We start from the raw sequence: 25,740 nt of genomic DNA, 5'->3' as shown, positions 1-25,740 counted from the left end.
CGACATGGGACAATATTGCTGGCGAGAGGGAGGGTTGTACTCACAAATTTGTGCTTCATATTTCAACAGGAAAAAGACAAAAAAGAATGTGAGATGATCGATTTTAAGAGATGTTTTGTAACAGTGTTAAGTCAGGGACATAGATTGAAACCAAAAGGACCTACAATGTCCTTATTTCGAAATAGGGTTTATATCTAGATTTTGAGGAAACCACAGGGACCAAAAGTGTAATTTGGTCTTATACATAATATATATATATATATATATATATATATATATGTGTGTGTGTACACGTATATATGGAAAGTAAAAGAAAGATGCTGGAATTGGTGATAACGCTTCTTTTTCCTCCGATTCTTGTTTATCTAAAAACGAAACCCTTTCGGTGGAACACCCAAAATAACATTTCTTAAATACGCATGCTTCATTCCCTTTTAATCTCACCCTCGTCTATGAATTGCGTTTATCACGAGCATTAATCTGGTACATTACATTAGTGTTGATGGATTGATTCAATGGTGAAGATTTCTTATTTGTCGTAACTTTCATTCTCATTGAAATTTAACTTCAAAGGTTTTTTTAATTTTGACATGCATTGACATCTTAATTATTTTTTAAATGCATAAAAATAACAACAAAAATTCAAATACATATACATATCTAGTAAAAAGACTGTATTTTGACTTTTATAAAAACGATGAGAGGTCTTTTATTATGATCAACGAGTTATATTAGGAAATAATCGAGATATTTATGAAACCACATATTCATTAGATTAGACAAACAACAAACGTATAATAAATCACCTATATATATATATATACATATATATATATATATACATATATATACATATATATAGGGTATATTTCTTTTACAACCTTGTGCATTTGTACAACCTTTGCAACCCAATTAATTAAGATATTTATAGAAATGATTGGAGTTCATTTATTATGATTTGAATATTTATGGAATATGAATAGAGTTTATTAATTATGATTAATACTTTATATTAGGAAACAATTAATTGATTAAAAATTGAATGGTTGAGATGAGGGTTGTATAGGATGTAGGAATGGCAAAGGGTGTAGAATAACATCCCTATATATATATATATATATATATATATATATATGCTCATGATTTGGAAAATGATATACCTAAGTAGAAAATACGATTCAACCATGGACTAATGCAAAAAGGTTTATAACCAACAACCCACGAGCCCACATTGCCTAGTCATAAAAACATCATATGAGAGACAAATCAGGTATACAACACTTCACCACCCACTAAACGGCTAGCTTACGAGTTCAATCACCAAAAGATTTGAAAGTTACTACACACACCTTCAGTGAAGTTGAAAGCGGGCACCAGGCGGTAACCCTGGTATCGTTTTACCAATGACCATTTGGTCACAATATTCGAACCAGGTGCCGTCAAAACCCTTGTAGCCATGAAGGTTCACTTGCGATGACTACAGGCCATTCATGTAAAACTGACCTGGATACCTATTGTCACCCAAAAATAAAATATAAACTAAAAAGACAAGAAGAGACAAAAAAAATAGATGGGATCCATCTAAAACCTCACATTGTAGAAACATAAGAACCATTGCATCTTACAACAATTTTTGAGAAGTTCAGAAGTAACAACTATACATATTCATTCATTCCCTCAAGAAGCTGCATATAATTTAGATCCAAACTGCAGTCAACACTTCCAAAACTCTTCCTCTTCTCTCTCTCTATTCACCTCCCAAATACTATTGCTGCTGCCAACTGTATGGCTGGTTACGGTTACCCGCCACATTCGGACCTCTAGCCGCTGCGCCAGAACCACCGCCATACTGAACGTTCTGTGAATAGTTTGGTGGGCCCACACCGTAACTGCCAGAAGCTCCTCTAGGCCCACTAGCAGATGCTGCACGAGGCTGTGGAGGATACGGTCCGCCACTAAAACCGACACCACCTTGACCCCCTGCTCGATCTGGATAATATCCACCCACGCTAGGATTCCCACCTGGAGGGTAACGGTTGGGCCCACCAGGAGGTCCGCGAGGCTTTCCGTACTGATGATGGCTAGGTCCCCCTGTGGTCAAGGAAGCTTGACCTGTGTTGCCCATCGGATGGTTATTATGTCCAGCCCAGTGCTGAGAATGAGCTTGGGCTTGCCCAGATTGCTGCACAGGCGGCAAGCGTGCATGCTGCTGCGGATGTTGTAGTTTCTGCCTTTTAGCCATTTCTTCATTCTGGCGTTGTTGTTGTCGTTTCTTTTTTGTTTGGAACTCATGTGAGGACTCGTACTTTGGCAAACTGACAAGATCAACAGAAAGGAAATAGATCAGTATTCTCTGGGCAGGATTGAATGAGAAGCGTAAATATTTTGAGAATCTGGGAAACAACTATTCACAATGAATGTTGTGATAAATATTCATGATGAAAATGCACGATATCATGAATTATGAAAATGAATGGTATTCATAATGAATCCTATTCATGATTATTCAAAGTTATTCATCATGAATAATACGTGAAATAGTTGGTTCCCGGGTTCTTTAAATATTTATGGTTTTCATTTGAACTTTCCGCTAGTGTCCTCTCAAGATAAGCAAATCGCCCTTATTAAGAGGCGCTTGCCATAGTATCTTGAGTATACTAGCTAAAACACAAGAACCGTATCCTGACGGATTGAATAAAATCTCACAAAAAGGCACGTTGGGAAAGTTCAATGAAGACATACCTTTTTGGGTCACAAGGCAACGGGTCAGTCCAGAAATATTCAGCATCCAGTGCATCCTTTGCGGATATCCTCTATACAAAACGAGACAAAAAAGGGAGTACATAAAGAAACCCAAAAGTGATCAAAATCAAGTATCAAGAAACCAAACTACATGCACACTTGATGATTAGCAGGCAACGAGGTAAGCTCTAAACGACCTTATATTTCATTCTTATATTTCATTCAACTACGAGCAGATAATAAGAGATTCGTGTTATTACAAAAGATGACATTATATAAGGAAAATTTAAGCCCATCTTTAGGAAAATGATGAAAATGGAAAACAGGGGGATGCATAAACCAAACCAAACCAAACCAAACCAACCTAGCCCAAAATATTCCACCAGAAGGTGGGGTCCGGGGAGGGTAAGATGTAAGCAGACCGACCTCTACCTCAAAGTGTAGAGCGACTATTTCCGTGAAGAACCCTGGCTTGTGAAAACTGAATAGTGTGTGTGTGTGTGTGTGTGAAAGAGAGAGAGAGAAGCAGGCATGCTTAAATTTAGAAAAATGGATATAAGAATAGGAACAATGTAAAATTTAACTATCGACTCAGTAACCTGAACCTTTGTACAGAACAATCATGTTCAGCACAAAAAGGCATCCAAACAATCTCACCCAAATATGTATAGTTATAAGGCTCTTGATTGGGTTAAGATTTTACTTATTCACATCTTATACTACGATCAGCAACCAAAGATTGTTATGTTCTAGGTGCAAAATAGTAGTGGTGTTCATCGGTTGAAATCCAATGGATTTTGGTGGATCCTATCCGATTCAATCATCCATTGGATGTTGAATTTTGTCATCCAATCCAATCCGACTAACATTGGACATCCGATCCGATCCAATCCAATGAATGATTGGATCGGATCGGTTCTATCCATTGGATGTTACTATTGGTTTATCCATTGGATCGGATTGGATTCATCCAATATTTTGATCCAATACTCAACCAATTAATCCACCATTTCAACCAATTATTCATATATTTTCTCAAGTTATTAAAAAACAATGCATACAAATATCAACCAACAAACAATATCGTAAAATGTAATAATTATATATAGTTATTAATTCGGTATTAGTTGGATGATAACTGGATGGTCATTGGATCGGTTCGGTTTTAGTGGATGCTAGACTGCCCTCCAAGAACCAAACTGATCCAATTTGGATGTTGAAATTTTGGATCCAATCCGATCGAATTACAATTAAATATCCAATTATGAACGTCAGTTTAAATGGATCGGATAACTTTCTGCACACCCCTACAAAACAGCATTTGAAACATTTAAGCTAATCCTCATCAAAGCAAGCATGGTCAAGAATTGGTGATTCACAAGAACATAATGTAGGTTATAATTGGCGGGGATAAATCTAAGATGTTTCTCTCCACATCAATGTAGAGGAAGATAAGATGGTTACAAGAAAATATTCTTGACGGAGCTAAAAGTTTGAAACAGAATGCATTGTCAAAGCAGAGTTTGTCCCCCAAAAAAAGCATACCTGCGATGGATCAAGAGTCAACATCTTCTCCAATAACTCAAGAGCATTACGGTCAAAGCTGTGCAGGGGATATTAACCAGAATAAACTCAACCTTCTTCATTTACAATTAAGCAACAACACTAATTTAAATAAGCATGGAGTGTGCTCAACTGTCTGAAAACCTCTCTGACTCGCCTCTTCATCTGCCTACTTGGTTTGAACTTGTTGTACCAAGGGATTCTGGAAACTCCAGGCCAGTTGATCTCGTCAGGAGATCCACAAAGCTCAAATATCTTGTTCAACTGCTCAGGCTGCAACAAATAGAAGCAAGAAATAAATTTTCCATGCCATAGCTTTTCAATGATGTAATAACAGGGGATAAGAGAATCAGTCAAATTATGGTATTTTTTATAAGCGGTCAAGTTTATCCAGTCAGACATCTCTTTTAGGCAGGAAACAAACTTTGAATTTATCAATCTAACACTCAAAGGAGAGTTCTGATTGAAAATATTCGTATACTATAATACTTGTCCAGTTAGATATCAAAAATGCATTTGTCAATTGCCGTACTTCATGGTTTGCTTGCTTTTTTCAGGTTCACGAGTTTGGGATGTCCGTAATTAAGAGATAATGACAAATCCCTGTTCCACAATTATCGACAAGACAAGCATATTGTCGTGGTGGTCTTTCTAGACAGCCTTGTCCTAAGAAATGATGATCATCACGATATGGCAGAGCAAAAAAAAAATTATCTGTCAGATTTTGGTTGACTACCATACTTGGGTCGGTATCACAATAACAGCTAGGGATACTTCTTTGCTAAAGTATGGCCAAGATTTTCTGAGTACATTGCTGTAAACAAGTAGATTTACCTGTGTTATAGTTCATTGGGGATGGCAAGCCTCTTCTGAAAACATTTGATGGGAAACCTTGACTATTTGACTGTATAAGGGCTTATTCCGTTAGTGCAGTCAGTCCCTACACTTCTCACCGGATGWTGTTCTTCGTATTCTAAGGTATCTCAAGAGCGCGTCAGGTCRAGGAATCTTGTATTCTAATCAGAGTCATTACAGAGTTGAAGCAATCGCTAAAGAAGGGTCAAGTATGATTGYTGGTGGCGGGGCCAGATGCCTGATCATACGGAGATCGATTACTGGCTTTTGTGTGTTCATTAGATGAAATGAAATATTGTATCCAGAAAAAAGCTGAAAGCAGCATGATTTCTTGCTCTGTGCAGAATACAAGTACAAAGCCATGACAGAGGTGTCGAATATTCTTATGTTCCATGAGTCAACTCTGTGGATGCTTATAGTTTTTTGGTTTCGTTATGTTTTAATCTCATCGTATGTGATTGTAGTGTAATATGGAAATCAGTTTTCAATCAATAACAAAAAAATCTATTATTTTTTTTAAATTGGAAAAGTAATGTGTTTGACACTAACAAGGCGGAACGCATGGAAAGGAACTTCCTGTTCGGAAAAGCAACTAAAGACATCTTCTAAAAAGATGAGCTCAGAGCAACAGAGAATTTGTGACACATCAAATTCAAAATCAGGAGACAGGCCGGCTATCCCATTGGCTTTGTTGAACTTTTGCACGAAGGCTAAAGGGCAAGAAAATTAAGCTCCTCATGTCTTCTTGAACCCCATAAAATAGTTTATAAGGGGTTAGTAGGCTTTGCATATCTCATACATGCAGGAGATATTCCCTTTACCGGAGTACAAAAATTCCAAATAATCCATAACTTCCTTAACGAATTCGAAGTGATTGATCAAGCCAATTACCTCACTATCAATAAAGTTTTGAATCTGAAATAATAAACAAGCATCCTCTATGGGCCATCCTTCTTCAAAACGGCGAGGGTTATCAGTCAAATGATCATCTTTGTTGATATTTCAAAGATAAAAGAACAGTCTTACTCCAACCCAAAAAAGTTCAAACCATTTAGCCAATGATCCGTGATTTTAGACATCACTCACACCAAATATGTCACGACAGGAGATTTTTTCCGCCCATACGCCTCAACAAAGTGACTTAGACCGGATGACTAGAAGAAACCCAAAATCAAACAAGATAAAAGTGATTTTCTTGAAATTCACCAAAAGCAACATAAGTATCAAAAACGTAAATCTGACGACAATCGTTAGCAAAAAAGAGATCAGAAATAGACCACCAAAAACAATGGTGGTGGCTAGGGTTCTAGCAGCAACAAGGTGACCAATGGTGGTAGACGAAGCTAGGGTTTTGACCGGCAACAGCAACCAGCTAGAGTTTTGACTATCAAAGACAGCGATGGCATAGATTTCGACAAATCGCAACGAGGGTGGCGGTTTTGATGTTGTGATATTTTTTTACTATTAGGGTTTTCAAAGTAGCTTTAATACCATGTAAGTTCGTATTTTATGTATATTCGTAATAAAAAGAGATGTACACACACAAATAGGAAACTATACAAAATGCTAACTAGAATAAACCCCAGTTATCTAATTTCAGCTAACACTAGTTAAAACAGGCTTTTAATTTAGGGAAGGGTACATCATGATGATTGCTTCAGTAAGTAACATGCCACTTAACTTTTTCGAGTTGAGCTCTTAGAAAACACCGATAAAACTCAACCATCCTTAATCAATCCCTCTACCATGAGATACATGTCTCATCTTGTATATACAACTGATTATGAGTGAACATTCAAATTTCAAAACATACATGTTTATCAAAAGGTAAAATTGATTTTGAAATTTGAACCCAAAAAAAACCCTGATAGTAACATGAGGGGTGGTATTTACTTTTACACATCACGCACACAAGGGAGAGTAAAGCAACTAACCTCATTTTTACCGGTTAAGATTGGTTTGCCATGCAGAAGTTCAGCAAAGATGCAACCAACTGACCACATGTCAACAGATGGACCATATTTTGTAGCTCCAAGCAACAGTTCTGGGGGCCTGCTCCATAACAGAGTCACAACAGTCTTAAGTGAGATATGGTTGATAAACAGGGAGGGGATCAAGCAAATGGTTTGTATGAAGAACTTACCTATACCACAAAGTAATAACACGATTTGTGAGATTTCCCTTATGGTCTGAGGAGTATGACCGTGCTAACCCAAAATCAGCAAGCTTTAGATTTCCCTCGTTATCAATTAGAAGATTAGAACCTGCAGAGAGGAGCATCACTGCATATAAGCTACCAATGAAGAGGAGTAAAGAATCCACAATCAAAGAATTTGTTCTGACCAATCACCTTTTATATCCCTATGGAGTACTTGATTGACGTGACAATAGTGAAGCCCTGTCAGTAGTTGTTTCATATAACACTAGAAGAAAACATTGTTAGGAGTCAGGTAATTTTGCTATAGACATTACTTTCATCAATAATAGATATATTACCTTGATTTGGGGAATGGTAAATCTCAGTCCAGGACGATCTGCAAGGCCAGTTAAGTCATGGTCCATGTATTCAAAAACCATGTAAATACTGCCCTTGTACTTGTGCCCACCTGTAACCTCGAAAGGAAGATTTCATCCATATGAGATTTATTGGTGCAACACAAAACTAAGAGTCAAGCAACAAGATCCAAAAGCTGAAGAGTAACCAGCATATCATTAAGATAAGAATAATATACAGCAACTGAAAAAAACGTAACATAAAAATAATCACCTGACTTCCCATGTTCATCCATCTCTGGACCTTTAAACAGAATTGGAAGTAATGTAAAACATCAGATTCATTGATCAACGTTGTTAAGCTTGCAATGAAAATTGGAGCTTTAAAAGAGTAGAACTTTAAGTACCTGGAGAGGTCACTATCTCTTTTAGCTTGATAACATTTTCATGCTGCAGCTTCTTTAAAATTTTAATTTCACGGATGGCAGTTATAGGAAACTGCAGAAAGAAGACAACAGTTAGAGAAAATTAAGAGGAATCATCTGTAAGGCTTGCACCTAGATTGTCATACAAGAAGCCACATATAAGAAGTGTTATCTAGAAAACAAATAGAGCCAAAGAAAACAAACGCACCCCTTCTTTTTCATTGTCCATCCGTATCTTCTTTAGAGCAACAATTTCCCCAGTTTTTAATTCTCTGGCCATGTACACTTGACTGAGAAGAAAGAGAAAAGACAAAATAATGATAAACGACGTGGTTAGATTAATAACTCGATGACTGATACAATTCAGGGTTCACTTAAAATACTACCACATTATCAACTGAACCTAAGACGAAGAGAATCTGTTGGAAAAAACAACAGGCACATGATGATAAATTAGTTACAACCATCTATAAGGTGAATAACAAATCGCCTCTTACATTACATTAACAATGCAGCAAAATTTTGTGCTTAACCAAAATATACAGCATAGTGCTAACATTTAACCAGAAAGAACAACAATGCCATAATATTCTACTTTCACAGACTTCACTTGATCTGCAGTAACCTTCAGGAACATTCAGCAGTGTTCTTTTTGTGCTCCTGCGATGTCAATTATGCGAGTGTCTTCAAGAAAAACACTAGTGCTTCATAATGAAGATCTTCTAAAAAAAGAGATCTTAAAACCCGTGCATATGCAACAAAATTAAGGTGGTTCTACAATATATTTTTTAACTGAAGAAAAATTAGAAACCTACAATGCATAATTAAAATAATGATTCTAAGGATGATGGCATGACACCTGTATCATGGTAACTACAAGCACGGTGCAGCATCCCAATTACTTTATTGCATGAACCCAAGTTCTTCAAGAGACACTAATTTTCCGTTCAGAAGTTTTGAATTGCACCATTTTACAATTTGTTTTGATTTCATTGTAAGCCTATACCAATCAGTTTGGGACAAAAGAATTGCTGTTGATGTCATGCCATGTCTATGACAAAAAAAAATACCAAGGCAGAAATGACAAAACCTGTTCAAATTAAATAAGTGTCAAGACTCATGCAATAAACAGCTATTTTAGCATATCAGAGTCCACAATTTAGACCAAAGATCTACAAGGGACAAAATAAAATATAGAAATCTCATTCCAAATGAAGAAAGAATATAAAATATAGCACCGTTATAATAAATAACATAGCATGTTGAAACAGAAGAAATCAAAACAGCAGCAAGGTCAGTCTATCATCGAGTCTCCCCCTTCCTTCCCTCCCCGCTTACCAGCCTCTTTCTCTCTCCCTCTGAATATTTGGTTCTTAATGGGTCAGACTCAAATGCTATATAAAGTAAAAGTTTATTTAGGTAAAGGTAATATTGTTACATGATTCATGGTTCTTAACTGGTATCTGAGTTTTTTTCCTAACCTCTGAACCAGACTTGCATTAGGCGCAGGGGCTGTTTGTTTACCTCTTAATGATACCATTAAGAGGTAAGGGTCTGATTCAGTCAGACATTTTCTTGTTTGGATAGGTTTTAAAAAATGTCTGAATGAAAACTTTAGATCTGAATCGCTCCTTCACCCGCTAGCTCTCCATACGATTCAGATGTATATTTTTCCAAGTTTGCCCTCCCTTTTCTCTGATCGTCGTTCTCTTCTTCTTCATCACCAGTCTCGATTTCTCCAAGCGACGCTTCTTCTCGGTCGGCTGTAAGAATCGCCAGCAACCCTGGTCGTCGTTCACCATTCTCCTCTTCTTCACCAGTCACAGGTAAGACATCTCAATTTCATAACTTTAGCTCCCTACATTGTTGCTTATGGGTCTGTATCATAAACCCTTCTTATCGGTCTCAACCCTTCTTCTGAATCATAAACCCTAGACAACACCAAAGATGAGAAAAATAGAATCTGAGCAATTTGCTATTTTCCCCTTTTGTATCACTATAATATTTTTCTTATTTGATATCACAATGGTCAGTTTTGCTATGCTAGTAGTTGATTAGTTGGAGGTTGGGATTCCATAATTCTAAGGGTTTATTATTGGTTTGGCTTCTAAGGGAAACAGACCTCTTGAGGAAGCTCATGTGCAAGTAGAAAAAGTGTTCTTGACAACCCACCAACAGACCCATATAGGAGGAAAGCACTTCCTAAAGCCATACCATCAGTGAAATTATGCTGCAGTTCATCATAATTTTGGTTAAGTTGTGTATTTAAACAAGAAAAGCGACATAAATTCACTATAGGAACAATTTATTTGTAAACATTAACAAAACTCTTTATTTACATGCCAATTGCATCTGTTAATGCATAATAACAATGGTGAAGACTGTTAAGATGTCACCATGCAATTGAAACAGCTATTTGGATGTCATGGTTATCGAGAGAGCAAGAACAATGGTGAAGGTGTGATCTAGAATGATTAAGCTCAAGTAAAAAACGATCACACAAATTGAAGATGGGAATGCATTTCTGATGATAGATGTGTGATCTAAGGGGCCGTTTACCAAACGCTTACTCGGATAAGCGTTTACCAAATCATATTTCCTTATCGGATGAATATGGGAATGACCAAAAAATTTACCCGATAAGAACGAGACAAGGACCATAAGTCTTACCCGGTAAGTGAGGGCGACGACTCTTACTATGGTAAGCGCTTACCGGGTAAATTGTTACACACGGTCTCCTTTTGGTGGACTAAAATTTTACCGGGTAAATTGTTACACACGGTGTCCTTGAACAAACATTGTCATGCTTGTTTGAATTGATATAATATTATGTATTGGCTTGGACCATTAATTATTTTCTATTTGTCATTTAGAAATTTCCTTCAGAACTGTTGTCAAACGTTAATTTTCATTAAACACAAGACTGGGGGTAAAATGGTAATTTTATGTCATTCAGACTGTTCATTCAGAACAGTTTCCAAACAACCTTTTTCTATCTGACACTAAATCATACAGAGTCTCTAAATCATCCTGACCACTTAATCATTCTGCACTAAACCATTCAGCAACTGTCAAACAGCCCAAGTCATAAAGTCCTCTCAGGGCCCTCACCTAGTCTAAGTGACCCAAGTAAGGACTAGAGAGGTCTTCAAACCATCAGCCAGCCACACATAAACTGGCTTGGAGTTTGGTTTAATCGTAATGGTACTCTAAGGAATGACAGGTGAGAAGTTCAGAAAGTGTGCAACAGGGGTACAATGTGTGCTGATTTTGTATAGTTTTGTGCCTTGACTGCCTTCTAAATTCCACTCCATCATCTCTTCTTCCTAAAAGTAAATTTTCCTATTGTCCAAGGAAAAAAGAAAACCCCCCTTGCTCAAAAGTTTGAAAATTCTTTTTGATACGTCTTAATCAAACAAATGAAAAACATTTGAGATTTTGTTCCAAAATACAGTGTTATATACTTGTCGTACAATGTGTGCAGCCAACCATACAATATAGAAAAGCTAATACAGCGGAACACCTAATGGAATTGGATATCAAATGTAAAGCTAAACACGTGCCCATGGAAACCTCTGTGTGAGTCACATGTTGGTTCGGGTAGCAATTCTACATTGTGGTAGTAACATGTATGAAATCCTCTCGGAAAATGTAGTACATCAGAGAAGGTATTTTTCTCAGCAACAATACAGGAGGTAATACATAATAGAGGGAAAAAGGATAGAAAAGAAGGCAAATTCTTAAATATCTTCACCAGATACATTTATAAAAAAAAGAAAAAAAAGGGATTTGAAGAAAATCAAGATCCCGCTAAGACCCTTATATACTCAAACACACATCCGTAAATTAGTTAAAATATCTTCAATCAAATTATTTAAGAAAGCAAAGAAGCTGAATATGATGAAAACCAAGATGCCTTAGTGTCCAATTTTGGCATTCCCAACAACTAATACAGACAAACTTTCATTGTTACGGACATTGCAAAAGGAGAAGGGGACCTTCCATTCTTTCCAAAAAGGGTAGGAAATACGAATTTTCTTGAAACAGATCCCAAATAACCATTTCATGCATCTGAATGCACATGGATCCTTTGATTAGGTCTCAACAAAAATCTGTTTCCTGCAAATAACTTAAAGGACCCAACGCATTCCGATGCCTTTAATTAGTATTAAGATTCTTAAGGTCAGCCTTCCACTAGAAATATTTAGAAATAACTACACCTATAGCTACAGGAGATAAATTGCTACTGCTACACCACCTTCTGGTCAGATTTTTTTAATGTTGTTACAACTCCATGTTTATTTCATACCAACCATAAATAGATAAGGCTCTGACGCACTTCAACATGCAAATAGATGGTCTTTGAAGTTAACTTCAAATATGTAGATCTAAATGGTATGAGGCATCACTTCTTCCTTTGTCAATAAAATCAATCATGTATCAAAAAAAGCAAATCAAATAAATGCATATATATAGAGGAAATGCTAATAAAAAGAAGAAATATAAGATCTTACATCAAGAAGAAATGCTAGAAGAAGAAAAAAACTGGGACTGTAACCGATAGGTTCCTTCCCCAATCTGCTCATATTTTAAAGCCTAGCATGACCCAGTGCCAACACTTAAAGTTTAATTGGACCATATGTTGCGGCAGCTATTTAGATCTTCATGTTGAACTTGAGAAGGTATAAAACCCTATGGGGCTGAAACCAAACTGAGAATGCCGTATCTACAATCATCAAAGCCTGGAGGGTTTATAGCCAACTAATGATACATATGCTCTCTTACCTCGACATAAGCTCAACTAATGACATCATTTATAGCCAAAAGAACAACAAAAATATTGGAAGTAACAATTACATTCAATGTAGAACGACAAGGAATACAGAAAACTACACAAGTATACTCATAGTATAAAGTATGAACAATATACACATATATGATCATAATAGCTCTAAATTTATAAATTTACGTTACTGATGTAATTTCAGCAGTCAATATAGATGTGTATAAAAGTTGGGCACGGTTTGCAAGAAGGAACCAGAATTTTATAGATCTGCAATTTGATAATTTCTTGAGCTATTTTAAAAGAAATACAACAACTCCTGCAAACCATGAGCATCTTTTTCAAATCTCGTAATAGATCTGTAGATATCAGTGGTATCGTCTATTGAAAACAGATAGGTACCTTTAAGTGTATCAATTAGTTAATATGCAAAAAAGGCACAGATCCACATACACATATGCTTCTTTCCTCATTTTTGTGCATTTCTCTCTCTATAAATAGACCAAATCTGTTTATTATTTAAGAAACCTTGCCTGAAAGCATAATAACTTGTTGATTGATTAATTTTTTGATAAGATTTATAAGAACTGCAAAAACACCTACTAATTTTCCTCCTCGTCCACAGATTGAAAGAAACCAACCATATATTCATATCATATATACAGCTACTAAGCGCCACCTACTATACTTGGATCTTGATAGTAAAACGGCATCACAACTGCCCATAGGATCTCTATTGGGTGACCCAGATTCATCAATGCCCTAAATTCTGAGGGGATTGGGAAGTCTTTGTATGCACCCTTTCCCTTGCATATTTTGCAAATAAATTGTCCCCATGACTTGAACACAGGATCTTCCATCACATAAGAGAAAACTACCCATTGCTCCAACGGTCACCCATTCCCCAGGGAATCTCTGTATGCATGTAATGGATGTGCAACCAACTATCACTTATTCGGATATCGTTTCTCTACTGGATGTCAACATGTGTGCATACATGCCATGCCCTCAAACAATTTGGAAATGAAATATCATAAAGCCCTCAAACAATTTGGATATGAAGTATCATAACGGCCTCCAGCTAATGTGGGAAGAGTCTTTCCGTTCCATATGACAAGAAAAAAATGGGGAAACCCTTAAAATTCAATATGAAGGAAGATCAAGACATCAAGCACATCAACCATACTTACACACTTGTCTATGAAAAAAGTAACTGCAGTTTAATATAGATGTCAAATCTAGTCTTTTCAAACTGCAATACTGAGATCAATTTTGTTGCATGTCTCACCAACATTATTCTGCTCTTTATGTGTGCGATCTAGTTGATGTACTTGGCAAACTTTTTTTTTTCTGGGGAAGTTGAAAATTCACATCAATGATCAAGTGCAGATTAACGAGTTCATTACCTGTATTCTTTTCCCTGAACAAGGGAGTATACATATAACAATTATCGAGTAAAACTAAGCAGTAAATACTTCAATTAGAGAAATAAATACACACAATCGGTAAACCGAAACCCTATATAAACAAAATAACGCGCCCAAATATACAAACGATGCATTATTTCAGTGACAGAAAAAGGATCGAATACGAAAACACGATAATGTTGTTATTTAGGGCAAGAGAATTTTCACCCGTATGTTCCTTCACCAATTTGTTCAAGTTTTTCAAAACAGTCTACGCTTCGAGAACCCCATGACGGCGACTCATCAAGATTAAGCTGACCGTATGCCGCACCAGCCATGTGTGGAGGAAGGATTTATCAGAAGCGGCAGGGACTAACAGAGAGTGTTCTTCTCTACGTGATGAATTTGTGCATTCCACTTCCACATGAGAGAGACGGAGATGGTATCAACTATCAAAGAGGCCGCTTTTGTAGGAGGCAAACGTCTAATCCTAGGTCAACCTTGAGTAAAAATTTTTAAAGGGTTATTTATCTGGTTTTTATTAAGTTTTGTATGGATAAAGCGGTTTATATCGTTAACTTTGTCTGTATAAATTTAATTCAATTGTTGTTCGGTTGATGTGCTGAATAAACAATCTGAATGATAAAAATGACTATTTTTACCTTGTTTTACATTAAATGTTATATATCAAATTTCATAAAATAATAATATTTACTGCAAAGTTGTAGATCAAACAAGAATAAACAGATTATAAAACTGTGAACAAATCTCCAAATTAGAAAAAATACCCGAATTTATAAACCCTAAATAAAAATAATCCCAGATGAATAAAAACCACATCTTACCAACAAATTAAAAAACCATAAAAGAAAAATGTTGGTCCCGAATGGGATGGTGATAAACAGAAAGTAATTGTAGGAGGAGGTGTTGGATACAATTATACATATTTTTTCAAATTTTTAATTCTTATTGATGAATATTATAATTAACACACGGAGATTCAATAAAGATTGTTGCGGAAAAAGAAAATGATAACCTAACCTAAACAATATTACAAAGATAATAAATTGCAAGAACAACGAAAGGAGTATTTGCAAGGAAATCAAGAACATTAAGATTTTCTTCGCACATGAGAGAGTAGAAGAAGAGGGAGTCGATTGTTTTGATAAAGCACTTAGTAATTCTTTTAAGGAAGTCTATTTTGCATGGGAGATGCATATTGCTTTTTATACTACCTTCAGCATTAAATGCATGAGGACACTTGTCACTTGAGGATGAGAAGGTATGGGTTGACATAACCATTGTTGATATCTCATTTTCATCGTACACAACGTGCATACAACACTATTCATACAGAGACAAACTTTTGCAAATATATGGTCAGTCTGTAGGAATATTTTATTTGGATGAATTAATAGCTTCAAACAGCTACTTACAAATCTTCGATGCATGAATATCTTTCTTCAATCGACTTGTAACTTCAAAATATTTTCAATCTTCAAATCAGCTACTCTGGAGTCTTGATGTGTAATAGTCGATCCACAATACCGCATCGGTGACATTCTGTTTTCACATCGGCTAGTTTTCGATTTTTCCAATGACTTTATGTATGTACCAAGACACCAATATACAAAAAAATCAATAACTATTAAGCGTTGATAGGATAGAAGAACAGATAAGTGGCACATCGTCAAATCAATAGGTGACCCAACAAAAAGAACCACAAATAGAAAACCATCCAAGAATGGAGCAACAAATGATTGAAAAAGCCAACAATCAAAAACTGATTTTGATATTTTTTTTAGAGATAAAACACCATCAATCAATCGGTTATCCGATTGAGGAGGGAGGCATGTCTGATGCATCAAAGATGCAACCATCGATTCTCTCGAGAGGCCACAATTGACGCGAGCCAACATGGAAGCAGTAGCATCGATCGATCATCTTCTATATGAATCGATTAGCACACTTGAGAAATCAATCGATTATAGATTTAGGAGAAATCGATTGACATACTTGAGACTAGGGGTGCTCATGGGTTGGGTTAATCGGGGTGAGGATATTTGAACAACCCAACCCAATGCTTGCGGTTTGGAAAAATCTTAACCCAACCCAACCCGTACAGGTTGGTCGGGTTGGTCAGGTTGATACTTTGTTATATTAAAATATTCTTTTAACTCTGAATATGTTATTTATCTATTAATAATTTAGTTTTCATCATCAACCATTTGATACAACTTATTCATATTTCTTATGTATATCACATTCAGTTAATTTTCTCAATTTACATATATCTGTGTGCACATTTACTGAATGTGTTATATAGAGATATGAATAGATTGAAAATATGTGTTTATGAAAAACATACATGATAGTGTAATTGTCTAATGTATATATTAATAGAAATTCAACAATCATATTAAATCCAAGAAATAAAAGTATACCGGGTTCATCGGGTTGGGTTGAGTTCAAATAATAGTAACTCAATATCAACCCAATACCTACGGTTTGACAATTTTATAACTCGATTAGATATCGGGTTGCTTTGATTTAAATTATTTCACGTTAGGTTAAGTTGATCGAGTTAATTGAATTGGTCGAATTTTTGAGCACCCTAATTAAAAGAGTATGTTCTCATTTGCAGTCTATGTGACAAAAACATCTTAATAGAGTTAAAAAGATAAGATGCTCTTGCAGTGTGCTTTTCCGATTTTATCCCTTCCTCTATTTTTATCGTCTTCCTACAGTGGCCATTCGAGGTCTCTCAAATTCTCTGGCCTGCAACATTGCTCTCCTCTGTCTCTCTTTCATCCTCCCGTTGCTCTCGCTCTACATTTGCAATATCAGGTATGAAACAATGCTATTTCATTTATCTCTTAATGGATTTGGTGATTTCGGTTTGAGTATTTGAAGAATACTGATTTTGTGTTGTTTGATGCAGTTTAATGCTTTTTGTTCAGGGCTTTTTTTGTGTTTTGTAACCATATGAACTCGAATGTTGATATCGTGGTGTTGAAACCATTCTTTACCACCGCTACCACCCTCATCTATTTGGTTGTGCATTGTGCTCTGTGGAACACAAGCGTAAATAGAGTTCTGTTAAGGTCTTCAAATCAATTCAAGTGACAGCACACAAATTCATTTTGATACATAAAACGGTACAGGAATTCAACTAATTTTAAGTGAAAGAAGTGTGGCCAGAAGGGAAATTTTACAAATATGAACAGAGATCCCATAGAATGTTCTTGCAAGTGGCACGTTTCCCTCTTGTTTCATTTGTCTCCTGCATATTATAAGGGAAAGTAATAGAAAGAGAAACTATCTTGATTCCTTATTGCATATTGCTCATGTTAAAACCCATAACTATGGCTACAAGCCTGCTTTAATCAGTATGTTTCTCTTATTCCCTAAAGCTTAAAAACAGTTGCTCAATTCGTAGTGCTGGTGAAAAAGCTTAATGTTGTAGATTTATGGAAAAATAAATCTTATAGTGTATTTTAATTGCTAAAAATCTGATTAGAATTGTGATGTAGGATGAAATTTTTGGAGGTGATTTAATTTGATGTAAGATAATATGAACATCGGTGCTCCTTTTCGCGCCTCAGTACCTCTCCAGTGCAACATACCCACGAGGTAATTTCACTGTTATCGGCTGAATACGATAACTATGTGTCATACTGAATGTCTTGCCATATTGGGTTTCTTGTTCTGTTTTTGTCACAGGAATAATACTGTTGTTGGTGCTGACAATTTTGCAATTGAAAGTCATAGTATAAGCTACTCTATCAACACGGGGAAGGGAAAATTGGTTCCAATTTTAAAGGATTGTTCCCTGAAAATCCCTTCTGGGCAGTTTTGGATGTTGCTTGGACCTAATGGATGTGGGAAATCAACACTTTTGAAGGTACTATTTCCAGATAGTACCTGATGTTTTAATCTCTTCAACCACCTTTACAGACATCTGACCTTTTGAAGTTAAACAAATAGTGTCAGTATTCAAGTAAAATACTCCATTTACTAGTTTGTACACGGATTGAATTACTTTTGTAATCATCGTAGACATTTTGCATCAAAACAACCATCATATTCCGTAAAATCCCAAATGAGTTTTGTGCTTGTAGAAGATGAACTTGTTTGCCCAAATCTTGACGAGTACAATGGTTTCTCTGAGAGTTAAAAGAAGAAATGGTAAAAGATGTTCATGTTTTTCAAGTACCGGCTCTTTTTCGGCATTTTCCTAGATGGGTTTTTAATACAAAGTGTCAATGAAATGGTTTAAAACTAACTCACTCATTGTTGATGTAAAAGTGGCTGCTTTTTAACTTGAATGCTTGTTTGGATTCGGTAGGTTTTGAGGTTAAAAGTTGCTAATTAAATTGCATTACCTAAAAATACTAAAATATAAAATCACTTTGTTGCTGAAATGGAGAAGAATCTATGTCAAATGCCAATTCCAAAAGTAACAAGTTTGATTCAGAACTACATTAATAAACTCATACTTCCTTATGATTATGTGATATGAGCACAATTTCTAGGGGTTATGCTATGATAGAGTGTTCAATGGTGGTGTGATGATGATTGTGGTTAGGTGAAGTATTAATCTTAAGTTTTTTCCCAATTCCACTAATTTTGAAGAAAAGAGAAACATGCAGTTTTTTTAATCCTTGTTATGGTGGCTATCATCTATCAATCTTGTAATGACCTGTTGACATGAAAAGTTAAAGTGATATCTATTTTTAGGACCAAATGAGATTATTATTGATATCGGAACTGTAATTCATGATATATTGTTGCAAATGTTGGATTCTGTTACATTGAGTTTTCTTTTTGTTAACTATACGCAGATCTTGGCAGGTCTGCTAAGTCCAACAGATGGTCGCGTACATGTGAGGAAACCTAGAAGTTATGTCTTCCAAAACCCAGATCACCAAGTAGGTCTTACTTCTTTTTATCCTTAGATACACTTTCCCCATAATTATATGTGAAGTGAGACTTACTTGAAGTTGCAAACTTAATCAAAGGGAGGGATATTTACATTTTTGAGTGTTCTGTGTAACTGCATCCATGGAGCATTTTGTCAATTAAAAGGATTAACAAGATTAGGGAGTCAAATGAACATTATTGCATTGATATAATTACAAATAGCTAGTGGTAAGCTACAATGTAAGAATGAGGTTGATGGTCTACAAAGTTCCGTTAATTCAATTTCATAAAATGTGCTCTACAAATGGAATCACAAAGACCATGAGTTAAGGAATTTGTATAGCAATGGAAGTGGTTCAATGTTGTTCTGTTTTGGATGTGAGCATCAATAGCCCTTTAAGGGATATGTGATTTCTTACAAGCAATCTATACTATATTATAAAGCTTTAGGTTTTTGTTCTTAAAAACCCTCTATTTTTCAAGAGTACAATTATAAATATCAAAGTATAAACTATTTAATGCATACAAAATCTTTTACTTTCTAAAATATTTATATTTTGCCCTTCTTTAAATGTTAAAAACAGAGGTTTTGGAAAACTATACTACCCATCCCAAATATAAGATCAATCAACCAAATAAACAACAGTGTATTTGAGATTCTTGGAAACCTCATATCATAATTGACCCATTTCCAAAAAATAAAAATCATTAAAAATAAATTTAAAACAATTTCAATGTTCGGTTTACAATAAATTTTACATTCTGCTGCATTGCATGGGTACACTTCTAGAAATAATATAATATGTGTGAGGAAGAGAACCCATATCATGCTTTTGATGACCATGAATTAGGTGGTCATGCCTACTGTAGAAGCAGATGTGGCTTTTGGCCTTGGGCGATTCAACCTGACAAATGATGAGAAAAAACTGAGAGTAGCAAAAGCGTTGACCGCTGTGGGCATGTATGATTATTTGCAGGTATGAAACGATTGTTTATTGTCTGTTACAAGGAATTTTATAATTTCGGGTAATGATGTTAAAAGCGGATTAAATGGCCTCCCAGGCGGTGGCCAGGGCCGGCAGCCCCGGGCATCAGAAGCCCAAGGGGCATCAATTCACTTCTTGGGCCTGCTATATTATTTCTAAAAAGTATTTAAGAAAAGTTAGCAGCTGAAAGTTTCAAACTCAAGACCTGAACAATATCATCAATGGACCTTACCATATGCTTTTCCCCCATTTACTTTTATTCCTTCCCACCCTAAATCCTTTGTTCTAAGTTGTTTTCTCTCCATTTTTGATGCCAACATATGTTTATCTGAAATAAAATTAGTTGCATTCAACAATGAATTCTTTATATGGGTTTTTGTTTTGAAAAAACATTGATAATATTTGAAATTTTATTCTTCTTCTTTGTATGATTTTGTCAAACATGTTTATATAGAATAGAGAGAGTTATCTTTTGTTGTTGCATCTGTTGTACATGCATGTTCAAGTCTGTTTTAAGTTTTAATGATGTAAATTTGCTACAAATTGACTCTTTTAAATCATTTTTGATAATTGGCTTCAAATAGCAACTATTTGAGCATGTCATGCTACTCTACAAGAAAATAATGTAAAATGTTTCTAAAATATATAATATTTATATACGACAAATGCAACAAAAGAACTCATACACCCTCCTCACCTTTACTGAGGTCTGAACGTTCGGATACCACTAGGGCAAAGGCCCTTTTGGTAATCAACGTGACATGTTGTTTTAGCATGAACATGTGTTAATGTAGTTTATTTCGATTTATTTTAAATGGTTCTTTGATAATATGGTTGCTACTTTCCATTTATATGAAGTTTTAATAATCAAAAATCATTGAACAAAGGTTTTTATGTCATTATAGTACACATTGTGTGTAATTTGTTGTTCGGTAACATAATGTTCAACATTGTAAACCTGAAACCACTTAGTAGTCTTTTTGTAGACAGAGCACTTTTTATTGTTTTCTCCCAGGGCACTAAAAACCTCAGGAGCGGCCCTGGCGGTGCAGGGTAACCCGCCTTGATTTCACCATAACCGGCCAAAAAAACGTTAAAAGTATTATGCAAAAATAGGCGGGATTAAGCATACTAGGCAAAAAGCAGCTATATGCTTAGTTTTTTATGATGATTACAACTGTTCCAAGTTCACAGCTTTATAAGTAACTCATTCAATGATCACTTGACCGCACAATGCCTGCTGCTTCCTTAACTTTTATTTTGTGAAAAAGATGTTTATAATGATATTTAATACTTGGTAATTACTTATTTAAGTCTGATTTTTGTACAAATAGTAATTTTTTACATTAAGTTTGGATGGCTTAACCAATTAAGCTAATCAACCGCCTAGTCCAAGTGCTTTTTAAGCTACATTTGTACATAACATACAAATATTACCTAATTGTCAGAGACCGGTACAAACACTTAGTGGGGGTCAGAAACAAAGGGTTGCAATTGCTGGTGCTTTGGTCGAAGAATGTAAAGTATTGTTATTAGATGAACTCACGACGTTCTTGGATGAAAGCGATCAGGTACATCTTCTTGCTTTTCAACTTCACTCCGTTTCTCTTAAACTATTGTTTATGCCTTGAATTAATCATGGGCAAATAGCTACTCCCTTCAATTCGTCCCACAATGAAAAAGGTGTACAGTTGTAGAAATGTGTAGTTATTACATTTTTTAGGTAACTATTACAATTTTACCCTTAACTATAGAGAGAGAGTAACAAATTTCCCCATCTCGTAATTAAGAGTAGAATTTGAAACATACAAGTGCATGCATGCATGCTTGTTAGATGGGGAATGAGATGATTGCAAACATTTAGTAAATTATGCATAATGAACATCAAGTAAGATGTTAGTTTCAACTCATTGATGTGTAGTCAGAATACATTCTTTATTGACATAAGGAAATTGGTGCTTTAAGATTCAATTTTAGTTACCAAAGGCCTTTGGCCTAGCGGTATACGAGTGTTTGGCCTCCTAGGAGGTCAGGGGTTCAAACCTCACAAAATGTGAGGAGGGTGTGAGTTTATTTGTTCTATTTGCCGTATATAAAAATTATATACTTCACAAAAAAAGATTCATTTTTAGTTTATCTGGGTGAAGAAAATATTCATTAGAATTGTACAAATTTAACATAGGAAGGTCATCACTTAGATTATATTGTAGTCTAAAATCTATTCATCTTATAGAGTCAATTGAGTATTTTCTTAAAGTTACTATTTGTCTTAAGGATCCGATTAATTGTGATCAGGTCGGGGTGATTAAAGCCGTGAAGAACACATTGAGTAGTTCTGAAGATGTGAGTGCGTTATGGGTAACACACCGATTGGAAGAACTGGAGTACGCGGATGGTGCTATATATATGGAAGACGGGAGAGTTGTTATGCATGGTGAACCATCCACCATAATGGACTCTATTGAAGCTAGGAAAGCCTCTTATACCAACACTATTAACTCCTAATCAGTGGCGGATCCAGGAAATTAATGGGGTGGGGGCACGTTGGATGGGACTTGGGAGAGGGAAGCATATGGCCATATGGGACTGGGGGGAAACCATGTAAGAAGAGGGTGAAAATAGAAAATTTAAACTAGTCAACAAAAGTTTATGGTTTTTGACTGGGGGCCTTTCCCCTCACTGCTTAAAGGCTGGATCCGCCCCCGCTCCTAATGACCATCACTACTATACATTATCAAATGTCTTCTTTTCATATGAAACAAAGGTATCATTTTTACCCCTTTTATATATAACTTTCTTGTGTTCCGGCCAACTTAAGCACAACTCGACTATCTCAGGGTGCCCTGGAGTTAATAGTGGCCAAGTGGGGACTAAGACCAAACCCGAACTATGCATATGCTTTAGCTTTGATTGTTAAAGTTGTTTTTTCATAAGTATATCAATTTATATAGAACAAAACTCATATGCACACTTCTCGTCTTTGATAAAACTTGAACCTTTGATCTCTAGGAAAGTCGGGTTACGAGGTACCACTACTGGGAGAATGGCCTTTTGATTTTATTAGTCTTTTTAGGTGCGATGGAATGTATATCTAATGGATGTTGTCAATGCAATATGCTCGCGGGTGCATTTGCATATCTGATATGTCCTTGGGCTGGAACAAGGGTGTTAACAAGCTGAATCTGGTCGAGTAGTAGGTTATTCGAGCTTGGCCTACGGAAATAACTTCAGGGTCGAACTCGAATAACTTGTCAATATGCTCAAACTCGAGATTGTTTAACTTAGTTTATTGAATGAAGATCGATAATTTTTAATATTTTGATTATATGATTTATGAACATGTTAACTTGGAAAAAATGCATGCTCGTATGGTTGGACTTTGACTCGAAAATTTTAGTCAAGTTTTAGAACGAGCTGAATCGAACATTGATATTATTTGAACTTAGTTAAACAAGTTCTATTTTGCGTTCGAGATTGGCTTGAGCTCGAGTAGCTTATAAAATTCTCGAATAGTTTATAAAATTCTCGAATAGTTTATAAAATTCTCGAATAGTTTATAAAATTCTCGAATAGTTAACGCCTCTGATAAATTCGTCGTTCTACATTTTCTTTCTTTTAAATAAATAAGTACTGCTATACTATATTAAAAAAACTCTCCCCTTTCTTCTTCTTTTCTCCGGTTACCCCTCCGGCCCTCCCCTTTCCCGGTGATTCGGTGAACCCTACCAATCCGACTTTTTGGAAGACCATATTGCTAAGGGGGTGTTTGGGATTGCTTATAAAAACAACTTATTGACTTATTCCGGTGTGGTACCGGTAATAAACACTTTTGAGTGTTTGGATAAACAACTTATACCGTTGCTAAACTGGTAATAAGGAGTTTTTGAAGAAGTTAAACCCTTCTGACTTATAATAAGTTGATAAATACTTTTATAGAAAAACACAAGTTATTTCAAATAAACAATTCCAAACACCCCCTAAGATAGACTGCAAGAAGGATTGAGTTGACCGTCTCATTCTCGGTAGAACTACTTAAGTCGTCCAAAAGCATTGTATAAATTATCGAGTTATAAATGTTTACCATTAATCCCCTAAGAAGACAAATACCAAGAGTCTTATCAGGTAAGTGAAAATGACGACTCTTCCCCGGTAAATGTTCAATTATCAAGTTATAAACGTTTACCATTAATCCATTTTGATAGTCGAGAATGTTACCCTATAAATTAAGTGAGAGCTATGACTCTTGCCGGTAAACGATTACACGGTAAGCATTTAGTAAACGAACCCTTAGATAGCGTTCAACTAATCATTCTTGCATTCATTTTTATTTTGAAAAACCAACTTTCAGAATCTCTGTTTTTATGAATTAATTTACAAAAATTCTTATTTAAGATAAGATGATTCTAAATAAGATCATCTTATTTTGTAAAAACTTAATAATTATCTTAGTTATATTTTAGATTTTTTATATTTAAAATGAGATGTTTATCTTCTATTTAATTATGTTTATTTGCGGTTAGTTACATGAATTCAAACATAGAGCTTTAATAAGTTGTATTTATGTACATTTACTTATAATTTTGAATTTTAAGTAGTATGCATCAATACAAAGTACTTCATGCATAAAAAATGGTTTTTAAAAGTTTTTATCAAATGCTTTATAATATAGTATTGATAAACTCTCATGAAATCAAAGAATATTCATTTTGTAATCCATGGTTAACTCTTTTAATCTTTCGTAAACTACCAATAAAATCGTAACCCTTTTGTAAATCAAATTTGCATTGTCGTTGCTTGATCGGCGGGGAGGAGCATCTCAAAGTATGTTGAAGAATGAGCCGGCGACTCATAGGCAGTGAACTTTTTCTTTTGTGCAATTAAGCAGTTCCAAACTCAATGATGACAACTAAACAAAACACAAACGGACTTTTTTTCAACGTATTTTATTAAAATAATGTCCTTTTTCAGTTTACCCGATAACTGAACCAAATAACGTTTAGCCCACCAAACTCAACCTTATTCGATTCAGTATGCAAATAGTTTAGAGGATGTTGAAAACCAGATAAATCGACTGAATGAATAACATCCCTAATTTAAATACTCGACGACCAAATGCATTTTTCTCAAAATTAGAACTAAAACAAATTGGGTTCTATTTTATAACCCGGAAATGAGATTCTAATAAAGCTCTTATAACACGTGGTTCATGTCAAATTAGGTCTCTACAGATGATGGTATTCGTTGGGATTATATCTTCTCATACTGCACATGGTGAATATACTGTGTCGATAACTCGACATAAATTATATACGTATACACGAATATGTTCTTTTAATCTTGATTTGGATTCTTAATGGACACGGAGTGTAGCTTAAAACCCCATATTTGTCAATCAACGTATACTGGGGCGGAGCCAGAAAATATATTTAGGAAATTAGGGGGTGCGTAGAAAAACATAAGAAAATCCCTTTAAAAATACATGAAATTTATCATAAAATATTTGTGTGTTGAATAAAGTAATGTGCTTATTTTAAAACCTTTAGAAAACTTGATATTTATAGAGG

General features: G+C 35.3%; 2 protein-coding genes across 5 annotated transcripts; one reads left to right on the top strand and one right to left on the bottom strand.

The window, feature by feature from the left end:
• Positions 1–1,555: 1,555 nt before the first annotated feature.
• On the bottom strand, positions 1,556–14,701 carry LOC112508897 (cyclin-dependent kinase C-1-like). 2 transcript variants are annotated; one of them, XM_025113726.1, is made up of 12 exons: positions 14,496–14,701; positions 8,287–8,368; positions 8,061–8,151; positions 7,928–7,957; positions 7,657–7,766; positions 7,511–7,583; positions 7,304–7,424; positions 7,095–7,212; positions 4,439–4,578; positions 4,288–4,345; positions 2,743–2,813; positions 1,556–2,315 (listed from the first exon to the last, which is right to left on the bottom strand). In XM_025113726.1, exons 1-12 carry the CDS (start codon positions 14,603–14,605, stop codon positions 1,766–1,768), a joined length of 1,554 nt encoding a protein of 517 aa, XP_024969494.1. In that variant the 5' UTR covers positions 14,606–14,701; the 3' UTR covers positions 1,556–1,765. The 2 variants fall into 2 exon arrangements, with proteins under 2 accessions (XP_024969494.1, XP_024969495.1); XM_025113727.1 differs by having other exon boundaries at positions 14,150–14,589.
• Positions 14,702–17,016: 2,315 nt separating this feature from the next.
• Positions 17,017–23,145, top strand: LOC112508479 (ABC transporter I family member 10-like). 3 transcript variants are annotated; one of them, XM_025113104.1, is made up of 7 exons: positions 17,017–17,114; positions 17,801–17,900; positions 17,991–18,171; positions 19,112–19,198; positions 20,042–20,167; positions 21,625–21,747; positions 22,472–23,145. In XM_025113104.1, the coding sequence occupies exons 2-7, from the start codon at positions 17,842–17,844 to the stop codon at positions 22,679–22,681; spliced, it is 786 nt and encodes a 261-aa protein (XP_024968872.1). In that variant the 5' UTR covers positions 17,017–17,114; positions 17,801–17,841; the 3' UTR covers positions 22,682–23,145. The 3 variants fall into 3 exon arrangements, with proteins under 3 accessions (XP_024968872.1, XP_024968870.1, XP_024968873.1); XM_025113102.1 differs by having other exon boundaries at positions 17,788–17,900; XM_025113105.1 differs by having other exon boundaries at positions 17,209–17,900.
• Positions 23,146–25,740: the final 2,595 nt, after the last annotated feature.

The sequence above is a fragment of the Cynara cardunculus genome (assembly GCF_001531365.2).
Source record: "Cynara cardunculus var. scolymus isolate 2C chromosome LG 3, CcrdV1, whole genome shotgun sequence".
NCBI classification, from domain to species: domain Eukaryota; kingdom Viridiplantae; phylum Streptophyta; class Magnoliopsida; order Asterales; family Asteraceae; genus Cynara; species Cynara cardunculus.
The sequence above is the reverse complement of the archived record's forward strand: the minus strand, read 5'-3'. Positions and strand labels throughout refer to the sequence as shown.